Source organism: Hippocampus comes, unplaced genomic scaffold (genome assembly GCF_001891065.2).
Source record: "Hippocampus comes isolate QL1 unplaced genomic scaffold, H_comes_QL1_v1.1 scaffold104, whole genome shotgun sequence".
NCBI classification, from domain to species: domain Eukaryota; kingdom Metazoa; phylum Chordata; class Actinopteri; order Syngnathiformes; family Syngnathidae; genus Hippocampus; species Hippocampus comes.
This window is the reverse complement of record NW_017806072.1, coordinates 717,252-742,712: the sequence shown is the minus strand read 5'-3', so window position 1 is coordinate 742,712 and position 25,461 is coordinate 717,252. Positions and strand designations below refer to the sequence as shown.

The 25,461-nt window shown below is 42.5% G+C and overlaps 3 protein-coding genes across 10 annotated transcripts in view; 2 read left to right on the top strand and 1 right to left on the bottom strand.

Moving 5' to 3' along the window:
* The window catches only part of ppfibp1b (PPFIA binding protein 1b), a 26,501-nt gene extending 17,508 nt beyond the window's left edge, over nt 1-8,993 (top strand). For 5 of the 8 annotated variants that reach the window (XM_019894153.1, XM_019894152.1, XM_019894150.1 and 2 more), the window contains 15 exons: nt 1,195-1,292; nt 2,034-2,094; nt 2,591-2,765; nt 3,100-3,132; nt 3,659-3,800; nt 3,942-4,073; nt 4,219-4,369; nt 4,682-4,793; nt 4,868-4,956; nt 5,865-5,987; nt 6,076-6,201; nt 6,294-6,482; nt 7,768-7,932; nt 8,007-8,072; nt 8,155-8,993. In XM_019894153.1, coding sequence (XP_019749712.1) covers nt 1,195-1,292; nt 2,034-2,094; nt 2,591-2,765; nt 3,100-3,132; nt 3,659-3,800; nt 3,942-4,073; nt 4,219-4,369; nt 4,682-4,793; nt 4,868-4,956; nt 5,865-5,987; nt 6,076-6,201; nt 6,294-6,482; nt 7,768-7,932; nt 8,007-8,072; nt 8,155-8,238 — 1,746 coding nt within the window. In that variant the 3' untranslated portion in view covers nt 8,239-8,993. The remainder of the gene's footprint in view (nt 1-1,194; nt 1,293-2,033; nt 2,095-2,590; nt 2,766-3,099; nt 3,133-3,658; nt 3,801-3,941; nt 4,074-4,218; nt 4,370-4,681; nt 4,794-4,867; nt 4,957-5,864; nt 5,988-6,075; nt 6,202-6,293; nt 6,483-7,767; nt 7,933-8,006; nt 8,073-8,154) is intronic. The other 3 variants (XM_019894154.1, XM_019894151.1, XM_019894149.1) reach the window with 2 other exon arrangements.
* Nucleotides 8,994-9,951: 958 nt separating this feature from the next.
* Nucleotides 9,952-14,313, top strand: endouc (endonuclease, polyU-specific C). The gene is made up of 8 exons (XM_019894155.1): nt 9,952-10,048; nt 10,169-10,222; nt 10,716-10,815; nt 10,900-11,011; nt 11,406-11,527; nt 13,232-13,344; nt 13,591-13,741; nt 13,812-14,313. Exons 3-8 carry the CDS (start codon nt 10,780-10,782, stop codon nt 14,085-14,087), a joined length of 810 nt encoding a protein of 269 aa, XP_019749714.1. The 5' UTR covers nt 9,952-10,048; nt 10,169-10,222; nt 10,716-10,779; the 3' UTR covers nt 14,088-14,313.
* Nucleotides 14,314-18,984: 4,671 nt separating this feature from the next.
* pla2g15 (phospholipase A2, group XV) overlaps nt 18,985-25,461 on the bottom strand; it is an 8,013-nt gene continuing 1,536 nt past the window's right edge. Inside the window, exons 2-7 of the mRNA XM_019894286.1 lie at nt 25,206-25,362; nt 23,725-23,843; nt 22,507-22,605; nt 22,175-22,399; nt 20,872-20,984; nt 18,985-19,708 (exon numbers count right to left, since the gene is read on the bottom strand). Coding sequence (XP_019749845.1) covers nt 19,313-19,708; nt 20,872-20,984; nt 22,175-22,399; nt 22,507-22,605; nt 23,725-23,843; nt 25,206-25,362 — 1,109 coding nt within the window. The 3' untranslated portion in view covers nt 18,985-19,312. The remainder of the gene's footprint in view (nt 19,709-20,871; nt 20,985-22,174; nt 22,400-22,506; nt 22,606-23,724; nt 23,844-25,205; nt 25,363-25,461) is intronic.

Genomic DNA, 25,461 nt, shown 5'->3' with positions numbered 1-25,461 from the left:
TCCGCCCCGGTCGAAAAGGTGTGCCGTGTCAGTACCCAGCCGCTGACGGCGAGTGATGACTGTCACAGCGCCCGACTCGGCTGCTTCATGCTGACGTATGGACGGGGTGGGTGCAACACCTGTCTCATATACGCTCAATGACTGTATTTGTGTCCCTACTAAATTACACTGATGACTGAATGTTGACATTAAATCATGTTCAATTGTTGAAAAATGGATCAGCGCCCGCTGACTTTTTTCTGCATCTGTGAGGAGCATTTCCACATGCTGACGGGACTTGCAATTGAAATGCCGATTACAAAAAATAAGGCAGTCAACGTAATAATGAGCCATGATTGACTATTTATTTATTTATTTGTTTGTTTGTTTGTTTGTTTGTTTGTTTGGTAGTACTGTATTTGATGCTCCACAGGCGTGTGTTGCTTTGCAACCTGGTCAACTCTCAATTTGCAACGTCGGTCTTCTAAGCATTTTGTTATGAGCATGGTATTCTGATTTAAATAGCTCGTGTTGGATTTATACATGCTGACGGGACTTGCAATTGAAATGCCGATTATAAAAAAAAAAAGATAGTCAACGTAATAATGAACCATGATTTACAGATTATTTATTTATTTATTTATTTGGTAGTGCTCTATTTGATGCGCCACAGGCGTGTGTTGCTTGGCAACCTGGTCAACTCTCAATTTGCAACGTCAGTCTTCTAAGCATTCTGTTACGAGCATGGTATTCTGATTTAAATAGCTTGTGTTGGATTTAGTCGAAAGTGAATGCAAAAACACGCTCCTTCAAAGTTGTTTGCAGATGTACACACATCACTGGCGATAACTTCTGGATCCATGACGCAAGTTCATTTCACAATCAAAGTGTGACATATGCAATTTTCATGTCTGATGAAAACTCCACAATCTGGAAATTAGTTCCACCGTCCGACTTCACCAAATTACGGCTCCTTAGTGGTTGTGCACATATTTCCATAGTGGGCGTATCAAAAGCCTTGATGGGAGAGTCACAGCGTCTTCAAAATTCGTAAAAAATGCATGTATGGATTTGACCCGAGCGCCAACATGAGGATATGCCCCTTAATGCTGGACTCCATGAAAGGAAGTTGGCACATAGCCAATGTACACTAGTTATGGTTTTGTGTTTCTGTGTGTGGGTCTTCTGTTTATGTTGTCTTCATCTTCTGTGCAGCTGGAGATCCTCGATGGGCTGTGTGACAATGGTTCACCCTCATCTAGCCCTTCTGATCCCGACCAGGTCACAGAGTCTGCAGCTACAGATGTAGATGGGTAAAACATGAAAGAAAAACATCATTATTTTTTGCGTGTGGCTTGATTGGTAGTAATAGATTAGACGCATAAGTGCACCTCTATATTGATAGATTTCCCCTTAATTGCATTCCACCGGGTGAAGCTGAGTGTGTATATCATTGTGCAGTCTAGTCTAACTTGTGACAGTTAACTGGTGACATGTTTAATGAACATGCTGGCCAGCTATCTTATTTTTAAAATCATATTTAACGTTTAATAAATGTACATGAAAAATAAGAAGAATGAAGTTTTCAAATGAATTGTAGAAAAATGCTAATATTTTACTGTTGCAAACAGCGTACATATAAGATAAGATATCCTTTATTTGTCCCACACTGGGGAAATTTACAGTCTACAGCAGCAAAATTGGGGGGTAGAAGACGAAAAAAAAAAAGTAAAATATCCCTTTAAAAAGAACCCATTCCCACACAAAAATTGAATTTAGTTTAAGGCTTAAGTTATACAAGAGCAAATAGTGCTGAGCCCCAATGAAGGGCACCTGTTTTTCCTGAATGACAGTAGATCCATTGGTTTAGGTCTTTTATTTGTGGTCAAAATATTTTTTATTATGGGAAACATTGCATTTTTTCAGGTACCGCATGCATGTGCCGCTCCACCGAAACTTGTTTCGGAACTCTCAAAGCTCAAGTTACAACTCAAACCCTGCATGTTTTCGTGCCACATTGCAACTGTTCTAAACTCTGCTCATCATTATTCCAGCGGCCAAGATACAAACCAGTCCATCAGCCACGAACTTGTAGAAAGGAGCAAAAATGAGAAGGTAAGATACACTCCACTGAAAAGAAGGACAGTTTACAGGAGTCCTCTTTTTACTGCGGTCCCGACATCTGACATTTTGACATTCCAACCAGCGTGCAGTTTCGTATTTTGCACAGTGAAGTAAGAATGCATAAAATGGCACACTCATTTCTTGCCACACTGACTGCTTTTCATTGGACTGTTTTATATTTCTGGCTTAAAACGATTTTTCATACCAATATTTATTGTGAATTTGACCTTTCTTCTGCGTTAGCGCATGACTGACTTCTGTACTAATTGAGGTTCCAGCACCTCTGTTCCAAAGGAATTCTGTCGTAAGCCAAGGCCCCCCTTTATTTACCATTTCCCCAATTCTCAATTATAATATTATCTGTCGGTATGGTATGTTGTATAATTGGCTGCATTATTTCAAAATTACTGCATCAACAAATTCTACTGTTGCAGATAAGTATGTTCGGACATGATATATACACCGTGTTCTGTGTGTATTGTCCTAGAATACACTCGTTGACATCATTCAAACTGCTGAGAAGCCACCATTGAGTACTGCTGCAGCCTCGCTCACCACCACAGAGGACGACAGCTTTGGGTCCAAAAAGGCCCGTTCATCTTTTGGGAAGGGCTTCTTCAAGCTGCGCGGAGGCAGGAAAAATGGCAGCTCCCAGAATCTTGGTAAGTGCAAAACAAGGTAGCAAGGGGACTGAAACTAAGGACACCCATTTTCAACAAACTACACAAACCCAAATAATGACAACAAAGTCCGACATACCCATGGGATAAACCACACAGGCCCTCATTTGCTGTAAACTGTGCTTGTCATTTGATTGTCACGTCTACTTGTGTCGTGTTGTACGTACAGTATGCCCTTTGTTCCCTGTATGTGCACCCTTTTTCGAGTGTTAATTCCTCTTCGGTCTTTGGGTTTTTCAATCATGAATTCTGTTTGTCTTGTTTTTCTTTCTGTTCGGTACCTCTGATGTTTTCTGTGTGTTTGTGACACATGAAGACCGCAGCCGCAGTGCAAGCGCGCCTATGCTAGGTACAGTATAGCCCGCTGGTCATTACAGGAAGGACTGAAGATGTGTCTTCATTGTACAACTCCGCCGTTCTTGAGCTCATCGCTCAGCTCATGTTTTAGCAGCTGCAGTGTCCTAACGGCAGAACTCATCTCATTAGTCACAGTTTGTCTGTGAAACATAACAGTTGTGTTGCGTATGCTGATTTGCCTGCGTGCCTGCATGCATTTCTTTTCTTTGGCTCCAATGCCCTGCCCAAACACAATTGTGTATCCGACCGAAATGATCATGCATCTGAAAGATCTCTTCATTTGCAGCCCAACGTTTTAGCTCTGCCTCATTTAGTTGAAGAAGAAAAAGAACACGAATTCTTTCTTTGATGTTTTAGTCTGCATGCACCATTCTGCATGTCATGTCTTGCTTTTGAACACCGTGTCTCTCTAGGAGTTCATCCCCTGTCCGTTGGGTTGCTTTCTGGCTCCTCAGAGAAGTCGTGCGTTTGTTATTCTCATCATGCCAATAATATTCGGTGTCCGTTTGTCTGCACAGCTGAAACTGAACACAAAGGCACCGATCACCTAGACTTGGCCGGGCTGCCTCAGAGGTCGGCGAACAGTGACAGCACTCATACACTCCCCACCACCACAGAAGGCAAGAAGAAGTCTAAAGGAATTAAGAAACTATTCGGCAAGTGAGTGGATGATGACTATTATTGTTATTGTTATGGAGATACTCGTGGCCTTGGCTAAGGAGTTTAATAGAATTTTAAGCATTCGTGTCCAACATTCAGACTGGCAAAAGTTTTTAAATGCAAATCATTCCTTAATTGAAGGCTTAAGAGAAGTCAGTCCACAACATTTAACTTGGATGACAACCCGCCGGTTGGAGATTTTAAGAGGGGGGGAGTGCGAGCCACAGCTGGACCACGACTGGGTTGGTCTCGTGATTTCCAGCGAGTCAACAAGTAAGCGTTCGATTCATAATCACACTCACAGTAGGGGTTTCTTATTTTGAAGCCTCTTGACAAATCATTTTGTCGACCTTCCGCTGCTTCTGCAGCGTGGCTATTAAATTTCACCATAACAAGCTGCTTTTTTGTTTTTTCCCAGTGATGTGGATGCTCCCTTCGCTCGCTGGTCAAAGGACCAAGTGTGTGAGTGGCTGCAAGAGCAAGGTCTTGGGCTTTATGCGAACATGGCACGTGTGTGGATCTCTTCTGGACAGACCTTGCTTCAGGCGTCTCAACAGGATCTGGAGAGGGTGAGATGCAGTACAACACAGGTTGCCTTTCAACAAATGAAAAGAGAATAGAGACGGCTTATGCACCTCTGTGTGGGATATTTTAAAACTGTTAACAAATTGAAAATTATTTGGAGAATTCTAAGCAAGATAATACAGAAATTGAAAAAAAATAACTCTTCATTCGTACATTGATGTGCAGTAGGAGCAACAGGGGTTGGGCCGTACTTTAACAGGGCTGTGGGTGTGTTGGGGATGAAACCGCAAGCTTCAACGTTGAAAGATGCCCACTTTACATGTAATGTTCACTCTTGTCACACTGTTGTTGTTCAGGAGCTGGGCATCAAACACCCGCTCCACCGGAAGAAGCTGCAGCTGGCTCTGCAGGCTTTTGGCTCAGAGGAAGAGGACAACAAGGGAAAGCTGGACTACAACTGGGTGACCAGTGAGTAGCAGCTGTCCTCTGGGCTATGCTCGGAGTATCCCAGTTTCACTGACGTGTTTTTCTTGTTCCCTCAGGGTGGCTGGACGACATTGGGCTGCCACAGTATAAGACTCAGTTTGATGAGGGACGGGTAGATGGTCGCATGCTGCACTACATGACTGTGGTGAGTTTTTGACAGCGGACACCTCTTTTAGTCTTCTCACTGGTTAAGTCATCGTCTTGCATATTCAAAATAAACAGATAAATAATAAATAATTCACACTGCACTTGCTCGTGCATAACTACATGTACATGGGCATAATGTCGGTGTCTTGTAATTCCAGTGAACCTTAGTTGATTGCAGGTGAGGTAAACAATGTATTTTAGTATCATCATATATCATTTTCTTAGACTGAGGGGAACATTTTTATTTTATTTTTTATTTTTTTCAAATTGCAGTTTGTGACGTTAAAGCTGCTAGCAAGATATGAATGTAGCCCCCCCCCCGTTGGCAACAATGACTGCCAGCTTCCCATAAACCAGATGTGCATATGTGTGTTTTAATCCCTCGTCCCCCCAAAAAAGTGCATTCAGTTTTTTTTTCTCGTGTTTTTGAGACTGTATGTTGAAAATTTTAGCTGGCTACTAGTGTGGCCTGAATGGATGACCACAATGGAGAAACTCCGCTGTTTTGACGTTATTGGTTAGCAGCAACTATGCTTGTGTCATTCGTAGCCAACGTGTGTCACAACAGCGTCAAAATCTGATTCGCCTATTTTGCAAGCCTTTTCCTTTTATTGTCGATTGTAAAAAAATCTACAGACAGAGATGTCACATTTATACCATGTTGCACCACAAAAGATTTGAATGGCTGGAGAACTTCAAACACTCAAATGTTCAACTAAAACATACAATTTTGTTGAACGACAGTTCTGATTAATACTGATGTATACGAAATGCCATAGATGGGTTAATGGAAATGAGCATCGATGTTATTGTGATTATAAGCCATCAAACAAAAACCTGCTACTTTAACACAAAGGTAGCAACACATACAATAATACTCACTTAGTCATTGCCTTCTTCCCTCAGGATGACCTGCTTTCGATGAAGGTGGGGAGCGTCCTCCACCACCTCAGTATCAAGAGAGCCATCCAAGTGTTGCGACTCAACAACTATGAGCCCAACTGCTTGCGCCGCAGACCGTCTGATGAGGTGCATGACCAGCAGACATAAAAGCGACTTCATGCCACTGTTCAACATTTTCATGATGATTTAGTCTTCCTCTTCCATGTTTCCACAGAACAATATTTCCCCTGCAGAGATTTCCCAGTGGACCAACCACAGAGTCATGGAGTGGCTGCGCTCCGCCGATCTTGCCGAATACGCTCCCAACCTGAGAGGCAGCGGCGTGCACGGAGGCTTGATGGTGAGGTGGTGTGCTGTTTGTTCAGTGGGAAATCAGAAATGAGTTCGTGGGTGCACATCACTTCAATTGAAGAGCGTTTGTGTGTTTTAAAGGTGCTGGAGCCAAGGTTTAACGTGGAGACCATGGCGCTGCTGTTGAACATCCCCCCCAACAAAACGCTGCTGCGTCGCCACTTGGCCACACATTTCAACCTGCTCATTGGTTCCGAGGCCCAACAGCTCAAACAGGAGTGTCTGGAAAACCCAGACTACACTCTGCTGACTGCCACCAACAAGGTCAAGGTAAGACCACATTGAATTGTCCACACCCACATGGCATTGATTCGGATGAATGATGGATTATTTCCTCCACTAGTTGGCAACTGCTGCTACTCGAGGCTCATTCTATGATGTACTATTGGGCAAGTTTGTCTTTAATGGTCACTTGTTTGGCAAAACATGATTAGTCGTAACACCGGTGGTGGGCTCAGCCTTCACCTGGGACTCATTTCAAGTTGAGTTGGAAATGTTTGCTATCATATGGAACATGAATGCAGCACAATCTTGTTTAAAAAATGTTTGTAAATCATGCTTAAGACATTCTCCCTTGCCCTGGAATAATAGGAGCTCAGGGGCTGTTTATTCAATTCAGTGTACTGACATTTTGTCGCTCAAAGAAAAAAAATTGAGTGCTGTTGTCAAATGAACCAAAGTACAAAATTGTCCTCACAACTTTAACATCTCCGAAATCATTGTCAGACATTTTCCACACCTTTGCAACGCTCCTCTCAATTAACGAGCATGATAATACCAGTTTGACATAAAAATAAAAAATAAAAATACAAATAATAGTAAAACATGTATAAAAGGTATAATAGAGTCTGGGTGGCCCGGTGGACGAGTGGTTAGCACATCTGCATTACAGGCAGATTAAGATTTTGGTCGCTGAGCTGTTAACAATCTCAACAGCGAAACCCTCCATTCACAAAGTTGAATGTCTTAAAAGATAACCAGTATTCAGTTTGTTCAAAATCATAAACTATATTTTACATCCACTGAAAAGTTAAAAGGCACATTGACCTCACAGTGCAGAGGTGCAGGGTTCAATTCCAGCTTCCCTGTGTGGAGTTTGTATATTCTCCCTGTGCCTGCGTGGGTTTTCTCCGGGTACCCGGTTTCCTCCCACATTCCGAAAACATGCATGGCAGGTTAATGGAACACTCTAAATTGTCCCAAGGTGTGAGTGTGAGCGCGGATGCTTGTTCGTCTCTGTGTGCCCTGTGATTGGCTGGCGACCAATTCAGGGTGTCCCCCGCCTGCTGACCGAAGACGGCTGGGATAGGCTCCAGTACCCCCCGCGACCCTTGTGAGGATGAAGCGGATTGGAAAATGGTTGGATGTCTGACAAGTTAAAAACAATGAAAAGATGGGCATCACGTTGTCCACAGTCTCCTGCTCCTTCCCACAATTTGAAATTGCTCGTCAATGTAAATGTGATGGCAGAAGATTGTTTGTTGAGATCTCGAAGGTCCAGTGTAAACCTGAACAACACTGCTGAAATTGTTTCCTATTTCGATTCCTACACCAGCCGCGAAAACTGTCATTTGGTAACTTCGGGAGTCTGAGGAAGAAAAGGCAGGAAGAGAACGAGGAGTACGTGTGTCCCATGGACGTGGAGATGCCGAAGGGACGAAGTTTTCAAACAGGCTTTGAGCTCCAGATCTACGAGGACGACCTCGATAGGCTGGACCAGGTGAGCTTGGACCACTTTCGTCTTAAAAACGAACCTGCACATTGGATTTGACATTTCTGCTTTGTGTAAAACAGATGGACGACTCCGAGGGAACTGTCAGACAAATCGGTGCTTTCTCCGAGGGAATCCAGAACCTTACGGTACAAACAGTCAAGAATGTTGAAAGTTGGAGTCAAATAAGACTTTGAATTGATATATTATCCATTTGCTGCATTTGTGCAGAGTATGCTAAAAGAAGACGAATTCTTCAAGGAGATGTCGAACTCCCCGAACACCAGCGTGACGGATGACGACTCCACTGCATGAGACCATGTGACCTGGTCCTGATGTGAATGAAAAACAGAAAAAAAACCCTCCACGCACACTCTTTGCTCACTAGTTGTTTGTTAGCATTGCATTCAAGGATGAGCCCCATCTTTCTTCATCAAGCTAGTGTTATTCGCTTAGTCACGTCTCCTTTGCTGCCAAAAGGAGGGAGGAAACATTTAGGACAATGCCACTGCCTGCCAGCTGGTTTCTGGAAATATTTTCGACTAAGTTATGTGCTGGCATTTTTTTTTCTTTTCTTTTGTTTTGTTATCAAATTCAAAGTGGAGAATACACGATGCCAATAGAGATGGAATATCTTTTAAATGAGCTCCTTGGAGTAGAGTCGGTGACCAATGAACTTCATTGACCAGGGGAGATAAACTTATATTTCTAAATGAGAGCTGCTACGTTTTCTACAAAAAAGTACCTTTCTAGTTCAAAGTAAGTTGTCGTATATTTTATATTACACTGAACTTTTCAAGAATAATATACGGCACGCATTTGCGCCAATACATGAAACAGTACAAGCCAAATAGATAGTGAGCTGATACATTAATATAGATCATTGCTGCATTGTTTTCCCCACATTTGTTCTTACTTCTTATGTTGGTTAATAGAAATCTGTCTCATTATCTTTTCTGCTTCAAGTAGCTGTCATATTCAGTAGTAACCATAGAGTGCACCCACTGACCTGCCAGAGATGGATAACCGCTATTTCTAATTCAAAGCTCAATAAAGTAATTTAAATCACAGCTGTCTGTGTCAGATTTCGCAGGACAATTCAAAATGACAAATTTTGAATTTCTTAGGGGAGTTTATCTGAGATTTCATTATAGACGTGGTAGCATGCGATCCATTTTATGTTTGTCCTCAGGGTTGTGCTGTAGAGCGCCCCCAGTGGGGACTCCCTCGTTCTGCCGGGGGACTTAAAAAAAATAGAATTTTAATGAATTAAAGTCATCCAATAAAATGTCTTAACAATGTAATAACGATTCATGACAATTCATCAGTCACACACACATTTGGACAATTTAGTGTCTTCGTTGAACAACGCATGATTTTGTACTGTTGCTGGAGTACCTGCAGAAAACTTTCACAAGCATGAGAGAACATGCACTCGCCATACAGGAAGGCTTAAACCGAGGTTTGAGCCTCACAACGGTGACCCAACAGCCAGATCTGTGTTGCACGTGGTAGAGATATGCTGATAAAATGATTGATTGAAGTCATTGTACTTTTCAGATTTAATACATGTCATAAGTATTGAAACATTAAGGCCAGCGAACAATTGATTTAGAAAGGTGAGTATTACAAATCTGTACTGCGCTTTGCCTTTAATCAAGTGTGGCTTTTACCTCAAAAAGTCAAATATTTAACATGAGTATGACAAATGTCAAAATGTCTTAATATGACACTGACGTGTCAATGTATTTAAAGTTAGACTCGCTGTGGCAATCTAATAGGACAAGCCGAAAGTCATCTTACATGACTCAAAAAAAAACACGTACCCCAAACCAAATACAATAGAATTGATTAATTAAATACATTAAACTTGATAGGAGAGTCTTATTTAAAATCGCGCAAGTTGGTAGGAGATCATTTTCTGTTAGTGTGCTGTGCACAAATTACGGTAGTAGGGTTTTTTTTTTTTACGCACATGTGCCCTCTCGTGACTATTGTAGAGAACCGCAGCTCTAAACTTTTATCGGTTGTGCGCATGCGCGTTGAAGAGGACCGTGATTTTTGTGGGGTCGGGGGGTGCTCACTGTATGTACGCAGAAGTGAAGAAACACACCATGGCTTCAAGGTTTGTAGTTTGATTTTTCTGCACCTTTTAAAGTTATTTCTTATTTTTATTGGGGTACTTGTCATCTTGCTTTCTTTCTGATAGAAAACATTCCAAAGGTTTTTATATATTTGTTTTCAGGATTTGTGTAGTCCTCCTCCTTGGAGTGTTCCTCAGTGGACTGAATGCATCCAGGTACTGTACAGTAAACAATACTGTATTGACTTTTGTCAGAGGTGACAAAAGTACTCACATTTTAATTACAAGTAGCCGACAGAGGTTTGTGGTTAAAAAAAAAAAAAACATTGGTAAAAAGTTAGTCGAAGTCCAGATTCGACTGCTGTACTTAAAAAAAATGTAATAGTAAACATGTACTGAGAAGAGAAGATCTTGTTGACTTTACCACTCTGTATTGGCATCTTTTTTTCCGTTGTGTCTTAGTCCGCAGAGGTTGAAAGAATTAACAATCCTATTTTGACAAAGTAAAGAGTAGAAAGTATAGATGACTGTTTTCAAATGTGGAGAGTAATAGAAAGTCGTTGAAAGAAAATTAAATACTCAAGTAAAGTACTGTTCGGATAATATACTTCATCACAGCAACATCTACTTGCTTACTTTTTTTTCATCACGGCATCTTGTTGTCCATATCTGTAAAATAACAAAATACCGCTGAATGTTCTCATGACAGAATGGTATTAAACTAAGAACTTTCCAACCTTTTCAATGAGCTGTGGAGGCTGGATACAAATCGAATGACGCCTGGTGTAGATTACACCATCTCAGTTCAGGTATGAAGACTCTCCACGCTTCACTCTTTGTGTGACTTTTTTTCATGCTGACTACAAAGAGGTGTTTTGTTTTTGTTGTGCAAGGGCCGAGCAGGCTTTGTAAGCCCGGGCGCACAGTTTGCACTCGATCATGCTTCCCTGCCTCTCTTCTCCAACGTCAATGAGCTCAAGATGAGGAACACCACCACCATCTTCAGTTAGTAGCAACTTTGATACCATCGTATTCTCTCGGGTCAAAAGTGTGCTGGTGATGATGAGATGCTGTCACAAGCCGAAGAACTAATGAAGTCATGGCTGTAAAGAGTGGCAGCCTTTATATCGAGATTACGTTTATTTTGGCGCTACAAGTAATCTCCAGCCGACTGCTATCGTGTGACCCATGCCTACTACTTTGGCCCTGTGGTAGTGCAGTCTGGTAGTTTACTACAAATGGTAGTAGCGTTTGGTTGCATAGTAGGAAGCCAAAGGTTGCACTAAGTCGTGGTAGTAGCTTCTTCTTGTGTGATTCTGATGTCTGGAAGGAAGGTTACTGTTAGCATGTGTGTGTAAATGTTTGACTCCGAGCATACGCTGTATAAATGCTCCTTTAGGGCTTTTGAGGCTGCTGGACAATTATGAGAGGTCAACTGGCGTGGCTGAGCGTGTCACCACCGAGGAAAAGGTTGAGACCAGCCGCTTCTTGGATGCCATTTTAGAGACAGAAGTCATGAAGGTACAGTTCACACGCGTTTGGACGACATCTCGATTACTTGGTTGCTGGACACATTTCATTTTAACCCTGGAGAACCCAAGAACCCTTTTCTTCTTTGGAAAATGATGAATTCTACATTAAATGACTGCGATATGTTCACTGAACACCAATATACTGAATATGTTTTGTCAAATATTTAATGCTTTATTCCAAATTTAGGATTTGGGCCAAATTTGACCCTTTGGGATTTAAGGGTAGCATTTGAGTAGCAGAATTTATAGGGGCCAAATTAGACCGCGTGGGTTCTCCAGGTTTAAAAATAAGCGGATGGGTCGGGCATGTTATTTTTAGATGAGGTTGTCATTTTTTTATTATGTTGATTAAAAAAAAAAAAAATAGTTAATTTTAATAATACTGCCCGTGACACGACTGAGGATAAGCAGTTCAGGAAATGGATAGATGGATGTACATTGCAATTCCTTTTTGTTTTATTACGATGAATGTCACTTCCAATAATAGGCAAATTATTTCATAAAATAAAGTTGAATGTGGCAGCCCGGTGGTCCAGTGGTTCGCGCGTCGACCTCGCAGTGCAGAGGTACCGGGTTCAATTCCAGCTCCGACCTACCTGTGTGCAGTTCGCATGTTCTCCCCGGGCCTGCGTGGGTTTTCTTCGGGTACTCCGGTTTCCTCCCACATTCCAAAAACATGCATGGCAGGCTGATTGAACACTATAAATTGCCCGTAGTTGTGAGTGTGAGCGTGGATGGTTGTTCGTCTCTGTGTGCCCTGCGATTGGCTGGCAACCCGTTCGGGGTGTCCCACTCCTACTGCCCGAAGACAGCTGGGATAGGCTCCAGCACGCCCCGCGACCCTTGTGAGGATAAGCGGATCAGAAAATGGATGGATGGACGGATGGAATGTTGAATGTACCTCTAAAAAAAAAATCTAATTTTATATTTTAATTAAACAATTTTTTGGGGGGGTGCTAAATTCATGATAAATATGACAGGATATGTGAGAATGTACAATGCTTTGGCGAAATGTGTGGCCATACTTTGCCTCGCCTCAATCCACATGCGTGTTGAATGTTCTTTTTCGCCCCCTTGAACGGCTTCTGGCGTGAGGCTGCAGCTGCGCCCCAAAGGGAGTTTCGTCTTTTTACTGGAAACATTCTTTCGCACAGAGAGAACAGTAAACATGTGGAACATCTGCGTGCAGCTGTGGAATGCTGCATTGTCTCGAGCTCACTGCAAATTGGACCCATACTTGAGGAATTTCTGAGGGGGCTGAGTGTAGCTATTTGGCGTCTTGTTGTCTGTATTTTGTCATGTTTTCTAATCCGCATCTTGGTTACACCACACGGGTGAGGTTGGTGGATTATCTCAACAAAGGAGAAATGCTCACTTACACCGATTTAAACAAATAAAGTTTAATGTCTTTGAGGTTAGCTTGTGCAAAATGGAACAAAAAAAAAACGTCTGTTGTGTTTCAGTTTTTGTTCTGTGTACTAACCAACTTAACCCTTTCGTATACAAATAATAACCTGTAACCTGATAACCAGATAAGCTGTCCACTGTGGTAACCGCTGTCCCCGAAAGGGTTAAATGAGTCAAAGTGCGGTTCTACTTGAGTGGGTTGATCTGATTTTGTCGGTGATTGTTGAGTGTCTGACACCAGACACCAATTTGTTTGTTGTTGTTGTTGTTTTTTTTTTTTATGTAGCGTACACACAGATACCTGGTGAGTAAAGGACAATCTTCATCTAACTTGAGAGACTTTAAGAGTCAGCTGCGCCTAATCTGGTTTCACCTTTACCACAGACAGAGGAACACCGGGTAAGAGCACGCTCGGTGAACACGCTGACCTTACGGATATTCTGATATGAACTCACAGAGGGTTGCTATTGATGGAGTAAAAAAAAAAAAAAAAGTATGTGTAGACATCATTAGAACTCTGTCTACCAGGTTGCCTGGCTTTAACAACAATTATCCAGAACGCAGCCGAATAAAGGGAGACCGATTTTACCCAAAACAACGGGACGCTACAACACACGTTTGTGGCGGACTCCTTTTTATTTACAGGCCTGACTCCTGCGGCTTCGAGCACGTGTTTGTTGGAGAGATCAAATCGAACAGTGAAATCACAGGCTTCCATAACTGGATCCAGTTCTACATGCAGGAAAAGGGCAGCCTGCTGGACTACAAAGGCTACAAGGCCAAGGAGCACGATTTGGTACGTCTGAACCATCGTCCGCTCATCTCTCCGGTCATCACGCAGCCTTTAACGCTCGCGTCTTTTTCAGCCCGACGAGGACGACCACGTCATGAGCCTCCAGTTCAGTTGGCATAGCGTGCTCAAACCCGTGGGCAGCTCCTTCATCGGGACCAGCCCCGAGTTCGAGATGGCCCTCTTCACCGTCATCTTCCTCATGAACACGGAGAGAACCACCACGGTGCTGGTCAACATCGACCAGTGTCAGATGGAGCTGGTGGTCATCCGACACGGACGCTCCCTCGGCACGGCCTACCCCAAACTGCTCAGCAGCAACAGCAGGCACATTCGACAGCACTCACAATGATCTTTGATTTGATTTCAATTCAGCTTTATTCTACTTGGAAGCGGCCCACTGAGATCGTATACCTCTTCTCAGGATTCCTGGCCAAACAATAATAAAGGCAAATGCAGACTGAAATCTACTCGTGACCTATAAAGCAACTCATGACCGAGTATTGTTTGCGTTCTGGTTATGTGTCATTGTAGTGGTTTCCTCATTAAAGGTTTAGCAATAAAACAAGCATATCGGCTTTTTATTTCTTGCTTATATTTTCAGTTCATTCACAACAAGCCCCATGTTCTTGTGAACGTCAACCGTGCTTTTGCGGTTCTTTTGGCTGATATACGTGTAGTTCAGTCCCCACACAGGGACGCTGTAAATACGAGTGTGAATGGTTGTCTGTATATGTGCTCTTTAGTTGACTGACAACCAGTCGGGGTGTTGGCCGTCAACCATTTTTTACAAATGGGTTAGACTGCAGGTCCCTGCAACCTTGAACAGATTAAGAGGAGTCGGAAATAAATTGTGTTATTGTGAATGCACCCATTGCAAAGATGAACTTCCAGTGGGTTCTTCAAAATGACTAAAAGGTGCCTCATGCATCGTACTGTGCGAGTCTTAGGTCACCAATAAATTATATTTTTAGCAACTAGAGCAGGGGTCACGACCTTTCTGAAACCGAGAGCTACTTCTTGGGTTGGGCTCCCACTTTGATATTCACTTCTGAAAAAAACAAAATTGTTTAAATGACCGTGATTCATATTGCTCATGTTTGACAACTCATGTTGGAGGTTTTGGAGAGAAAGTCAGAGAGGCCAGACTGAGATGGTTTGGACATGTCCAGAGGAGAGAGAGTGAATATATTGGGAGAAGGATGCTGAGTCTTGAACTGCCAGGCAGGAGTCCGAGAGGAAGACCAAAGAGGAGGTTTATGGATGTAGTGAAAGAGGACATGAATGTAGTTAGTGTGAGAGAAGAAGATGCACAAAACAGGGTTAGATGGAGGCAACTGATTCGCTGTGGTGACCCCTGGAGGGAAAAGCCGAAAGGAAAAGAAGAAATAGAAGAAGAAGACTGTTATTAATATTCCCATTCATTTATACTGAACAATGGGCACAACTAAAGCCATGCAAACAACAGTAATAGTGCCTACAAGTGTTTGAACAGTTTCAAATGATCACTTCAACATTTCTTAGGAAATCACAATGTTGCATAATTGTTTAACGCTTTTCAGAACAGGCCTGTGGGCTACTCATGTAGTCCTTAGGCGGGGCTACCTGGTACATGCAAGCTTTTTTTTAAGGCTCCTGCATTTGTCGTGTGCTACCATGCCTTAGGAAGAGCCGTTATAGCCTTCCTTTGTACTTTCCTTTGCACTTAAAGGCTGTTTTTGGACTTTGCTTTGTGCCCTTTTGTGAATGCTCCAAGGTGCATCTTGTGTGGGACACGTGAGATAGGCCTGGGTCACTGGCGATATTTTGGGGTTTCTGCTGCTTTTTGGCCCCCGGAGGATGGGCAGTTGCTCCTCCCTGATGTCATCTACGTTCCTAACGATGAAAGTATCGCTCTTGAGGGACAGGCCGACGGCTGTCATCTAAAGACTGTACTCAATGGCCCAACGAACATCTGGACGATGATGGTGTGCCCTTTAGAACTTTCCACCCGCTTTTTTCATCTGACGCGGAGCTATCCTAATGGCTCCTGCTGTGATCCCCTGAATTGTGGCATGTGCATTAAGCTCACTCCAACACACCACTTCCGACAAATGCTGTGGGAGCGAGCACTTAGCACTGGGTCAGTTTGTTCCCACAATCACTGCTGAAACGGACAGCGGTTCTCGCCTCTCTGGGTGCAACGTCCCCCATAAAATCAATGAGGATTAGAAACCCATCAGAAGTGTTGAAACCTCAGTGACAATTCCTCCTTCACCATTTCTTCGCCATTTTCTAACACAAATGAGAAAAATACTCTTTGCTCACAAAGTTAAGTTTGGCTGTGAGAACAGAGAAATTTCTCCCAACAGTGACTTAAGCAAGCTTTCATCTACCTTTCTTACCCACGTGACAGCATGTAGGGGTTCACAGAAAACGTGAATCCTATAAAACTGGTGTCAAACATACGGCCCGCGGGCCGGAAGCGGCCCCCAAGGAGGTTCCATCAGGCCCACATTATAATTTAAAAGTGTAAGAATGCATAAAAGACACGGAATGAATATTTTTAATACGGTGCAATTCTTGGAATATCCGCTAGGGGACACGGTGTTTTGATCTAAGGAGAAGACAACATTTTTGATCAGAGAAGAAGACAACAGTGGCCTCAGTCTGTCACTGAGACAGACCCAACACAGCGGACACTATGAAGGACGTGAATGCTTTATTCTTTACACATTAAATAGCACTCTCCTTAATTTGTAAGGTGTAGGCAGAGATTAAATTTAGATTTTATATGCACGTGTCAATGGTTTAAAAATTCCTTTCTTTCTTAATCTCGTTTAATCTAAGTGCATTACTATATTTTTCAATACCAATTACTTGTTAAAGTTTTGTGCCATTGTACAATCAGTGGGATCAGTTGCAATACATATATGTGAATGATAAAAGTAAATTGCACATTTGTCCAAACCAGGAAATCTCAGGTGCTGATGAAATGTTTTGTAAAAGACATGTTCATTCAATTTCAACATTTTCCTAATGTTCTTGTGCTTCTTTCGACCAAAACAAAGGAAAGCCATGTTATTTTGGTTATTTGTAGCAGAGTATGGTGTAATTTTAATGGTCTGGCCCACTTGACATCTACGGAGGCCGTATGTTGCCCACAATGTGAAATGAGTTTGACACCCCTGCTTTAAAACGAGAGTTGATCACGACTTTGAAGCGCTACGGGAGGTTGGGGTAAGTGAGATCTGGTGGATTCTCATGTTTGCACAAGGAACAAAACAGGAAGTTGGGGAAATTTTCTATTGTGTACACACTGTCAATTGAAACATGTTGCATAATGTTGTTGTTGCATGTTCTCCCTCTGTTGTTCTGGTTTTATAGGATGAAATTGTTGTGACTCCGGTTTGATCTCCATCCTCATCCTCCTCGACCTGAGTGCAGCTTTTGACACCATTTCTCACCCCATCCTCCCTAACAGACTCTCCACCATAGCCATCACCCACACCCCCCTACGCTGGTTTCACTCTTATCTCGCTGGCCGCTCTCAATTCATCCAACTCAACTCCTTCACTTCACAGTCCTTCCCCGGCTCTTCTGGTGTGCCCCAGGGCTCTGTCCTGGGACCCCTCCTCTTCATTATCTACCTCCTCCCCTTTGGCATTATTTCCTGTAATTTTGTAATACACTTTCAGTGCTTCACGGATGACACCCAGCTCTACCTCTCCAGCCAACCCGACGCCTCCCTCCCAACCTCCATAATTTAAAGCGCTCAGAATGTAAGACAAGGAGAAATCATTTGAAAAATAAAGTCAGTTTGATTCATAACGATTAAAAGACTTTATCCATGGCAGTACTTAACTGACACTTCATAGCAGAGTCTCATTGTGATCAGGTTACACAATTACTCTGTTAGAAAGAGCAACTAATTACATTTCCATTAGCACATTGCACAATACCTTTAGAAACATTATGGAGAAGCACAGTCTGAACACTTCTTGATTGTCTATAAGCAGAAAAGGAATATTATTGTGATACAAAGCGTGCCCGAAAAATGCAGCATGCAAAGGCGAGATATCAGTGATGATAACTTTCAACAAAAAAGACCAGCATGCTGTGTTCTGTCAAATCAATTCCCGTACAGATAAAAAGACCGGGTAAACAATTTGTTATTATGACAAACCAAGGCAAATATTAAGTCTTTATAGCGTGTACAGGGAGCAGTATAAATTTGGCACTGGAGAAAATGACAACGGTAAACAAATATGTGTGTGTGTGTGTGTGTGTGTGTGTGTGTGTGTGTGTGTGTGTATATATATATATATATATATATATATATATATATATATATATATATTTGACAACATACAAATATAATCAGAAACCAGTGTGTCATCCAGGTTAAATATAAAGGAGGAGTTGGAACCTGAAGAGTCATCACAAACACAACAGCAAAAGAAAACATATCGTGATATGCCAATACACAAGGTTGAGGTCATCTTTTCAACATGTGCTCGGTTAGTTGCTGAAAAGTATTGATATCATCAATCCCTGATTTAAGTTGATGTTCCTTTTTCTTGTTGGATCTTAAACATACATTAGAATTCAGACTTATCTAAAGTTAAACAACTAAAAAATGTACCTAATTGACTTCTCACCAAATGATCGTTGATTTTAATCCATCCATCCATTTTCTGATCTGCTTTATCCTCACAAGGGTCATGGGGGGTGCTGGAGCCTCTCCCAACCGTCTTCGGGCAGTAGGCGGGGGACACCCTGAACCGGTTGCTAGCCAATCGCAGGGCACACAGAGACTAACAACCATCCGCGCTGAAACTCACACCTAGGTAATATTTAGAGTGTTCAATAAGCCTGCTATGCATGTTTTTGGAATGTGGGAGGAAACAGGAGTACCCGGAGAAAACCCATGCAGGCCCGGGGAGAACATGCAAACTCCACACAGGAAGGCCAGAGCTGGAATTGAACCCGGTATCTCTGCACTGTGAGGTCGAAGCGCTAAGCACTGGTCTACCAGGCCGAGCTAGATGATTTTCATACAAAATAAACAAAAAATGAATTATTTACTATTATTAATTATAATTTGGGGTAGCGAAGGACCTCAAACATATGATGAAAAATATGGGTTTACTAAATCAAAAGTGAAAATTTGAGTGACTAACGTATACACTTTAGATCAACATACCCCACTTTGCCTCTTTGATACAATAACCACACTTTGACGTCTTGGATTCTTGGACAGCTAAGAATATAATTTTCTCCATAAACATTCTGACACCAACTGTATAAAATTCATTTAAAAATGCTTGAATTAAAAATAAAAAAAAAAACCTCACAATAAACACTTGTGCAGCAGCCATTTGAAAACATAGTTCATTCGATATTAATAGTAATAGTCACGTAAGAGGTGTCAAAACAGCTGCTGCGTCTTTCCATTTGGCAGCGTCGCATCTACAGCCAAGCATTTCGGAGGGCAAAAACCAAAGCAACATAAATGGTAAGTTGAACAGATCAAATGACCGAGGCAGTTTTCTGTATGTTGGAGGGGCGGGGAGGGGGGGAGCTTCCCATCATAGTCTAGAACAGCACCTTCTTGATATAGGCCACAGTGGAGACGTTGAGCAGCATGTTGACATGCTCATTCCCGGGAAGCTCTTGCAAAGTCACCGGTTGTTTCTGCCGCCCCACCCAGCGTTTGCACTGGGTGGCGCTCAGCAGGTTGACCGTCCCGTCGCCGTCGCCCATCACCACCGTGGGATCCACGTCGGGGAACTTGGAGGTGTACTGGAAGGCTTCCGACGTGGGAATGCCGGAGCCGTACAAGCAGTGGACGGCCACGCCAGGCGGCGTGAGGTCGAAAAGCAGAGACTCCGTGTCTTGACGCATCAACCAGCCATCCTTGAAATCAAGGTCAAAATAAAGTCGCTGGTAGTCCATCACGGTATAGTTGGTTGTGGGCGTCTGGATCAAAACCTGCACGCGGAGCGAGAATTAGTTTGAGGCTTTCTCTGGTCAAACAAGTGTGACATCATAGGCAGACTGACAGAATTCTCACAGTGTCATACTCAGACCGCTTTTTAATTTATTTTCACTTCTGATAACTGGCACATAGTTGATTGCTCGTGAAGTTGTTGCCGCGGTGGCAGTATTTAAAAATCACCAGTGTGCCTTGTAATGCAGTGCGTCTAAGGTATGGGTGAATGTTAGCTTTTCAGTTCATTGCCTTACAAATACAAATACAATACAAATTCCCTCCTACAACGTTTGTGTTGTCAGTCTCATCCGCATCTAATCGCTAGCAGGCGTCCATATTTTCGTCAAACCAAAACTAGGACTACTTGTTGCTTCTGTGGTTAAGAATCCTGGGAAATGTAATTCTACTAGCCTAATGCGAGCTACTTCTAGTGTCGCGTTTTCAATGTTACAGTCTGTGACAATTTCATCGCAGTCTGTGGGTAATCATAAATTGAAATTCCTTCCTCTAACATTTATCTTTGTGTTCTCACTCTCATCCGCATCTATCTAATCGCGAGCAAGCGTCTGTTTTTGTCATACCAGAACTTCCTGCTTTCACGTGAAAGAATCATATGCTCTGTCGGGAGGATCCCCTCCTGATCCCCTCCTGCGCTTGAAGCAACCCACATAGAGTTGCACACCAAAACTAAAGCAAACGAGACACGTGGTGCTACCCGATTTTTTTCGACCAGTCTGAACCACGCGACCCCGGATAAGCGGTGGTAAATGGATGGATGGATAAACTCAGTAATAATGCACCTTTTAACACATATTTTTTTAAAATACAAAGATGTACTTGGGACTGAATGCCTGGATTCTTAAAAAAAACATGAAAAAAACATCCTTGGCCTTGAATTGGTTAAATAGACCCCGTTGAGTGATTTTGCGCTAATTAATACAGTGCGTCAAATGATTCGTAGAAAGCCGTGCACAGAGTAGACTCCTGCATCCACGGGTTTATCATGACTGCTCTTATTGACTTTACTGGCACTCGCTTTTTTTCGACGCCGCCTTGGGCTGTGCTCCGCCAGTATAAATGGATTGTTGTGACGTTTTCATGAAAGTGTGGTCAGTTCTTTGGAGCTATAAGGAATAATAAATTCACGCATACACACACATACCTTATCCTTAGGCCAAGTGTGGGAATAGGGAAGGAGCCAAGAGGTGGACACAGCCGTACGTTGCTGAGAGCGGATCTTCAGTGGCCTGATGACTGGGATGCCATTATTGTCGCCTGCAACACGTACCGAACAAGCCAGATTTCAAGAAGTGGAAGTAGACGGACAGAAACAAAAGTAAGGGGATGTGTTATTGTGTGGTTTAGGCAAATACGGTACTTTACCGATCATGTGATAACAGCCATTTGAGTGACTATTAATAATAAAATGAAAAACCGCGATTGGCTGGGAACCAGTTCAGGGTATCATTTTAAATCTCATAAACATACTTATTCAGTGAACACTGCAAACACACACTTAAGCACGGCTCTAATATTGCCAACGACAATTTTGTGCAAACAACCGTTATCGTATGCCGAAGGCTATTTTTTTTTTCTCAGTAACTGATAACAGCCATTTGAGTGACTATTAATAATAAAATGAAAAACCGCGATTGGCTGGGAACCAGTTCAGGGTATCATTTTAAATCTCATAAACATACTTATTCAGTGAAGACTGCAAACACACACTTAAGCACGGCTCTAATATTGCCAACGACAATTTTGTGCAAACAACCTTTATCGTATGCCCAAGGCTATGTTTTTTTTTCTCAGCAACAAGCCGAAAGAAGAGAAGTAATAGGCCTTAGGGCAAAAAGCATGCTTTGAAAAGAGAGGGGGGGAAAAAAAAAAAAAAAAAAAAAAAAAGACTCTGCACTGACGGAATTGGATTTTTGTCCGTCAATGTAATCGTCACTAACCGGGTCAAGTACTGACGGCCCAGGTTTGCTTGACCGGACAGCATTGACTATATATGGAAATGCTTTGCGCTTCCTGTACAGTAGGTGGCGGGATGCAGGTGGGCATTTCGTCAATGCTAACAGACATTGTTTTGCAAATGACGAGGGAAAAAAAAAAAAAAAAGACTCGGTACTGACGGAATTGGATTTTTGTCCGTCAATGTAATCGTCACGAACCGGGTCAAGTCCTGACGGCCCAGGTTTGCCTGACCGGACAGCGTTGACTATATATGGAAATGCTTTGCGCTTCCTGTACAGTAGGTGGCGGTATGCACCAAAGACCTGTTAAACCGCCACTAAACCAAAAGAAAGGATTACATTTGAGGACTAATTATTCACAAAGCCAGATCAAATATAACGACTAGTAATAACGAGATTTATAGCAAAGGTTGACTCAGGTTGTGGTCTCATGGTGGTCTGGTCCCACTCCAAAAAAAAGAAAAACACATGCACGGTGTCTTCTCTCACCAGAGGTGATCACACGTAGTGTCTTGGCCACGCCGGCCCACGGCGCTCCCAGAGCGATGAACGCTTTAATGTATTTGTCTTTCCAGGCTTGCGGCTGCTGGTTGAGGAAGTACAACATGTACATGTTGCCCATACTGTGAGCTATCAAAACCACGGGCCGACCCGCATTGGTTGCCATCTCCTCAATCATCTGCTGTAATGCCAGGAAGTATTCCTTGTTCTCATCTGGGAAGGAAGCAAAAAGGCATCTCCAAGTCAAAATGGAGAAGCTAATGGGACAAGCCGCTCACGAAAGGAGCCTTAGCAAGGTTGTGTGCGTGTGTTCCGCTTACTGGGTGCTTTTCTCCAATCATACGGAGCTCCTCTCACATCGTCACCTCGAGTGTAGCCCCAGTCCACCAATGCCTGTGCGATGTTAAAGAAATACATACCTAAAAAAAAAAAAAAAGGGCAGACAAGCGCAGAATCGGCTTTTAGCGGCATGGAAGCATTGGTAGCTTTTTGAGAGCATTTTACTTCAGGTTTTCCTCGGCAAATACCATTTTGGCCCGAATATAAGACGGTGTTTTTTGCATTGAAATAAGACAGAAAAAGTGGGGGTCGTCTTATATTCGGGGTCTAGACATTATACCCATTCACGAAGCGAGATGGCGCCAGATATCATTTAAAGCGAATGCTGAACTTGACTCCCCAGGCCAAAGTGAACCCCTGCCGCGAAGAATAAAAATAAAAATAGTGGTAGCACGAGAAGAAAAATAAAAAATAGCGGTAAGAAGGAAAAGTGAAGAAAATAACAAAAGAGATAACAGAAAATGGACAAACGTAGTGACAATCTGGAGAAAAGTGGGTCGAAGATCGGCCAGGTTAATCGGCAGCTGAGGAGAAGTTATGATGTAATTTACATTTCAAAAACCAGAAGCCATTCATTTACAAATGTGATTGCACTTTAGATTTGAATGAGGCAAAATAACATGCTTTTTCTCTCAAATATATTGTTATAATCATTTGTTTCAGATGTACTGTAATTCTTTTCTGTATAAAAATTAATTTGTTGTTCAAAAAGTATTTTTTCAAACTTGAGTCTTGAAAAAGAGGGGGTCGTCTTATAATCAGGGCCGTCTTATATTCGGGCCAATACGGTATGTGGTCAGTTCATCTATACACAGTAAGCCACTCCTAATAGAAAATAGTCTTCACTGGTTTATAAGCCATAGGGGTTTTACGGAAGGGTCAAGAAAAGACAATTGCTATTCTACCTGTTATGACAAGAAATAGTCTGAAATGATCTTTCTTTGCTCACAGGCGTGCAACAGCACAATAGGCACACCGGGTAGAGATGAGGATAACCGTAACCTGTTTTGTCAAGTGTTAAGTGTAATTCTTGTAGGCTGAAATGCTGACATTTTAAGGCGGGAGCAAATGACAGCACATGATATCGCTCATCTTCACCAGACCCCTGACTGAATGAGAATTGATGGACAGCAGCTGTATGATGACTGCGATTGCTTGCGGTCTTAAACGGCCACAAACTTGCATCCTTCCACACTTACCCACACTGCGTTTACTGGGGTCCAGATACTCCACTGAGTACGTCTGGCCGAATCCCGGTACGGTGATGTTCACCCCGGGTGGTGATGAGGTAGTGTGTGTGGTCCTGTTGTAGATCAGCCTACACACATACGTACACAGTGTCAAAAGGAAACCTTGACTTAGGTGTTAGTTCTGCTTCTGTAGTTCTCTGGTGCGAGACCAACACTGGAAAACAGGATTTCTGCACTTGCGTCACACCTTGTGTGACAAACATCATCTTCCCTTTTTTGTTCTTGACTACCTTATAGATGTTTCCTAATTTACTGCAAGATTGCTTCCCATTTGTATTATTACATTCTAGATGGCACCAACTCATAATTGCTCAACAGAAGTTGCGACAGTATTTCAGTATTTCAGTAAGTCAGAATGCCAGTGAAAAGTGCTTAATGAACCACAGCAAGCATCGCACTATTATTTACTGCACAGCTTGGCTCGGCTCTGTCTGATTGTGAGCATCAATCAAATAAAAATACTGTATGTTGAAAGTAAAACGTAACTTTTCTTTTATTGTTCGGAGGTCCATGTTGACAGAAAATGGAGGAGAATGCACTTGGACACGCTTGCTTTGTGAGCCAGTTTAGAGATCACTGGTCAAAGAAACATTTCCAATCTATTCCAAGATCTCTTTTCAAACAGGAGATAAAGCAAAATTGATCTTGTCATTCCATTCTGCTGCGAACAGACTTTATTGTCCATCCTGACTAAATGGCTACAATACAGTAGGCCTAGTGTGCAAATATCTTCGAGAGTAATAGATTTTTTTGGTTTTCAGCAATTCTAGAATGGCACGCATACCTCAGCCAAGGCTTATCTGGAGCAGTGTTAATGTTATTTGTTAATTAGCCGGCTAACTTCTGGTTTATGGGGAATGATTATGGAAATATGCTGCCATCAACTTCTGGAGGGTGGACTGTTTCATAGAAGCCATAAAATAAACACTTACTGTTTCTGTTTCTCTCTCTCTATATATATAAGCAGCTAGAAACACCTATGTCATTAATCGGCTAATTTAAAATACAGGCGTTTTTCCATTTCCGAAGAGAGCGGTTGTTTTTGTTCATTCCTGCTTGTTAAGGATTACCACAACATAGGTTTACATTGGGAGAACTGACCTTTGGAAGGATATACACATTGGAGATGGATAACGGCTCAAGGAATGTCAACAAGGCCAGTACAGACAAGGCACATATAGACGATTATTCACACGCATGGTTAAACCAATTTAGAGTCTTCAGCACAACTCCATTTCATCGAATGATACTAAAGTGACAAAAAGCTTGGTGCAACTTGTCAGAGTTTACAGTTCCAAACTGTACCATGGTGGGTTGAACTGAATTATACTTTTGCGAGTCATGTACCATTGTACTAATAGCTAATCCTCAGTGAATACAAATCCAAGAAATTAGGAAGGTATCGATGGCAGCATCTTTGACTGACATACCTTATGTTGTCCATCCAGCAGTCAATGGCAACAGGTACAAGCTGCTCCAGGTTGAGCCATAAAGTGAAGAAGGTATCTGTCTTCTTGTAACAAATGTAATGAACCACGCTGGGTTTATCCAGCTTCGCCTCCAGCTGGTTTCCCAGGTCCCCTGGAACTGCAATCAGCAAAAGGAAGGCTTTGAACCCCGGACATCTGTGCTGTGAGGCGCAAATGCTAACCCGTTGTCCACCATACTGCATACACACACACACAC